Here is a 4,394-nt window from a genome sequence, read left to right on the forward strand (position 1 = left end):
GGACTCCCGTAGTAATTTGGCTGCGCAAGATTAAAAACCGTTACTTTCGCAATACTAGTAAATTCTATGAGTTGCTTCCAGTTACTTATTCAAGTTTGCACTAAAATTAACAGCATAATAGCAAGGTTTTGATTGGGTGCAACATCAAGGAAACAGAAAGTATCATGGGTCTCATGAAAAAAAATGAAAATTATAAACTCAGAAGAAAGAATTGCATACGTTTAAACCGTACGTGCCCTGCTAGCAAATCAAATATGGAAGCGCATATAAACAGTTCATATAGTACTAGAACAATAATGGATGCGACACGAGGAACACAACCTATTGAGATACATTGAAATTACACAATAGTTTTCTTTGACTAAAATTATACAATAGTTATTGATTAAAATTGTAAATATTCCTTATTAGTTTTAGGGTTTTGTGTATGTAGTCCCAGCGATCTCTTTATAAAAGCGAACAAAAAATAATAGAGATCTTTTATTTCTTGTTCACTTTGTACTACATATAAAAAACCTTAAAACTAATAAATAATATTTACAATCTTAGGGTATGAATGGTGACCAGGGAACGACGAGGAATAATGCATTTCCTAACGTTCCTAAAAAAAATTACCATTCACAAGGAATAATAATTTCCTCTCATTCCCTTTCATTCCCTTTTTTGTAGAGAATTAAAGAACAAAATTATTCCTTGTCAAATTTGATAAGGAATAATCATTCCTTTTCATTCCTGGTATTTTATTCCCGTACATTCCTTTTTTATTCGTTCCTCTTGTTTCCCGGATGGTCACCAGTCGGACCCTTAGTCTACAACTAACATATAATTTCAATATATCTCAATATCTACAACCTTCATTTATGTAGCAACCTTTACTATTCGGGATAAAAAAATTACTGTAATATTGGAGATGATGAAAACTTAGCAGAACAGAGCTGAGATGATCTTGTTGATTACCAATAGCGTAGGTAATAATCATGTATATTTTTCATGAGATTCAATAAGCCTAATAAAGCTTAAGCGCAATAAGGCCCAAGCCCACCTCACGTAAACGAACCGAAAAAATAAATAAATATTAGACCGATCGTAATTTTCAGCAATTAGCTGCTAATCACTCGTGTGTTTTAGGAGCTTAATATAACCAACAAAATAGGAATTGGCAAACCCTAAAACCCTTTCCGACATAAACATCATCATCCTGCGCCGCTCTCATATTCCTTCTTTCAAGCAAAGCTTTCTTCGACCAATCGTGGTTTCTCGCATTCAGGTTCGTGTCTGAATCTCTAACTCCGATTGATTCAAACCAAAATCTCGAATTTTCTATTGTCTTGTCTGTTTCAGAAACCCAAAACAAAACATGTATAATCGCAAGCCAATGGCGAAGAACAAACAAGCCATGGATGATGATGATGCCGTTGATCCCAACATGAGCTTTAAGAATATTATGAAAGATGTTCAGCACTTTGGTAAAAACACTCTCTCTCTTGTCTGAACTTCGTGTAGGCTGCTTGAATAAGACATTGTTGCCATATTTAGCACTCAGACATGATCACTGATGTTGTCATTAACTGATCTTTCTTAAATGTTATAAAAGCTATCAAGCATATGACATGGAAGGATAAGAAGGCCTTGGAGAATCAGAAAGTCACCGAACTTGGTGGAAAGGTTTGATTTTTAATTCTCCAATCATCTCAAAGTTACAATTTTTAACGAGATGGGCAAATCTTTTTTTTTTTTTTTTTGGTTAGCCTCAAAAGAAACAGAGGCTACCACTCAGTGTAGCGAGAGTGCAGATGAAGAAGCAGAAAGAAAGGGAGGAGAAGATGGTGGAACAGGTTTAAGCTTTTTTTTAGATAACCTCACATTATGAACGTTAAGTCTAACTCTCACTCTCTGCTACTGTGTTCTGCAGAATTTGATTTTTGGCAGATTTGGAGGACCGCTTGGTGGTGGTGCGAGTAGGAAGAAGCCTGCAGAGAAGAAGCGTAAGCCGGAGGATAGAGTCCTGAAGTCGACTTTCGGGAATTTCAGAGGTGGTGTTCTTGATGTTAAGGATTTACTACGTTCTGGTTCTTCTTCATCAAACGGAGATTTCAATTTCGGTAAGAGCAAAAGCAAGTCCAGAGGCATGGGAGGAGAGCTAGGAGGTGGAGGAGAGAAGAAAGGGAAGAAGAAGAAAGGAAAGAAAGGTAAGAAAGGAGGTGGTAAGAGGAGAAGCAAGTGATCTCTGTTAGCTTTGTAAACAAAATTTTGATATGACTGGAGAAAATAGGAAAACATTATGGCACAATGATCTTCATCTAATAGATGAGTTTACACATTAAGAAATGTATGATGTGTCATATCTCCTAGTTTCAACTTTCTTGAATCATGTTTTGTAATCAACTTTCCAAATTACAAAAGTTGTCGTGAATCATAAGTATTATCGTTTGCAAGTACAAGATTTCTATATAAACGTAAACATCATACATCATACGGATGATTGAATATATTGCATGATCCAATATTAGGACACTTAATTTCTAGGATACCAAAAGCAAAATTTATGGGATAGTGAACTAATATATCCATCCTTGTTTATTATAATTGCTTTACTTTTTTTGCTGATTAACGATGAAGAAAATTACTTTTTTTTTTGCTGATTAACGATGAAGATGATTAGCCTGCCATGGTTTCAGAATGGAAGAATTTTCAATTTATTTCATTGCCAGAGAGCGAAATGTAAGAGTGGGACCTCTTTGCAAAAAGAACTCGCTTGCAAAACTCTATTTTCTCCCATGTAAACTCTGAAATTCCGGGATGGCTAGCTCAAAAAGCTAGTATGTTCCTTACGAATTAATAAATCATGGTGTTTGCAGTCGGAAAAAAATTGCTTTACTTTTAGAGATGATTGTGGAATTTGGCCCAGCATCTATAGAAAGAGTCGATTGTTATGTTAGATCATCTCATCATTGCCTTTTGATTTTATCCAATTCTCCAAACTGAAAAAAATCCAAAAAAAACTTTGCGCGTTACTTATTTTGGATTTCGGCCAAGGAAAAAGCGAGAAAATCATCACATGATTTTTCTCTAGTTTATAACACTTTCATGTCAATAACGTTTTTGAATTTCATTTTATCTTTAGCCAAAAAGGCTGTAACGTCACACCATTGGATGGATTTGGGGTTAACATCAATAATGATTGAAGATTTGAAACTTCAAAGTCGTGAATTATTATTACTCAACTATTGTTCGGGCCTAATTGGATTTTTTTCCTCCCCAGTGGAATGATGTGATTTTACGTGAATTAGTGCTTTATGTTGAAAATTTTGAAACTTGAAAGTCGTGGACTATAAACTCAACTATTGATTTTGCGTGATTGAGTGAGTGCTTTATGCTGATCGTGCCAAAGAATATGTGATGGATTATGATGACAAATCACTTTAATTCCCATCACGCCTCGCCGTCCATTTGTTTCCACCATTGTACGTATCCTGAATTGCGACATTAGATGGTAACACTCTTGTAAGTATTTATACATCTTTTCTAAAAATAGGAGTAAAGTAGGAAATGTTACCTTCTTTGTCAACTGGTATAAGCGACACTTGTATACTACTAGTCACCGGCCACAAAGTTAGAAGATGAAAAACCAGCTACTAGACGTATGAAAATTTACCAAGTTGGATAAACGGGAGCCGTATAATCCCACATTTTAACGTGATCAAGTCATGTTTATGTAAATTAAATTACTGGACGTCTGCGCTAATAGACATATATATGTTCATGTATGTAAATGGTATATTGTTATGATGATCTTGTTCATTTTTTTGGCTGACGAAAAAAGATAGTCCAAATTAAGTTAGTCATTTTGACCAATTTAATTTGTCTAAGCGATTTGATCAGTAGTAATTAATTATTTTTAAACGAACGACTAGTCATATCCTTTTATGAATCATGAAGTGGATGGTCCATAACATAGATCATACAAGTTTAAGACTAGAGTCCATTGGGGGTTTATATCCAGCCACATGGAAGACTCATTCAATTTTATGTCTTTATGAGTTTAATCATGTCATTATGTAGAGTATCTTTGTAATCAATTCTCCCTTTTACACCACCTTGTATAAACCACTATATATAGTGGTGTAAGCAATAAGAAATATAAAACACATTCCCACAAATCTTCTCTCAAATCTTAACACGTTATCAGTACGAGACTCTCTCCACCTGAGCAATCCCATCCGCCGGCGATCATCTCTTTTCCGGCCATCTCTTCCGGCCCTCAGCCTGGCTCCGCCGGCCAAGTCTATCCCTCTCACGGTTTTCCGGCCAGCTCCTCCACCTCTCTCTCAACCACCTCAATCCGCGGATCACTCCCTTTCTCTCACGGTATCCTTGTGGTGTAAAAGGTAAAC

The 4,394-nt window shown here is 35.8% G+C and overlaps 1 protein-coding gene across 2 annotated transcripts; it reads left to right on the forward strand.

The window, feature by feature from the left end:
* Positions 1 to 1,115: 1,115 nt before the first annotated feature.
* On the forward strand, positions 1,116 to 2,422 carry LOC106339891. Of its 2 annotated transcripts, none has more exons than XM_013778755.1 (5): positions 1,116 to 1,267; positions 1,342 to 1,466; positions 1,595 to 1,665; positions 1,749 to 1,835; positions 1,913 to 2,422. In XM_013778755.1, the coding sequence occupies exons 2-5, from the start codon at positions 1,358 to 1,360 to the stop codon at positions 2,222 to 2,224; spliced, it is 579 nt and encodes a 192-aa protein (XP_013634209.1). In that variant the 5' UTR covers positions 1,116 to 1,267; positions 1,342 to 1,357; the 3' UTR covers positions 2,225 to 2,422. The 2 variants fall into 2 exon arrangements, with proteins under 2 accessions (XP_013634209.1, XP_013634211.1); XM_013778757.1 differs by having other exon boundaries at positions 1,373 to 1,466.
* The last annotated feature ends 1,972 nt before the right edge of the window (positions 2,423 to 4,394 follow it).

Source organism: Brassica oleracea, chromosome C4 (assembly GCF_000695525.1).
Source record: "Brassica oleracea var. oleracea cultivar TO1000 chromosome C4, BOL, whole genome shotgun sequence".
NCBI lineage: Eukaryota > Viridiplantae > Streptophyta > Magnoliopsida > Brassicales > Brassicaceae > Brassica > Brassica oleracea.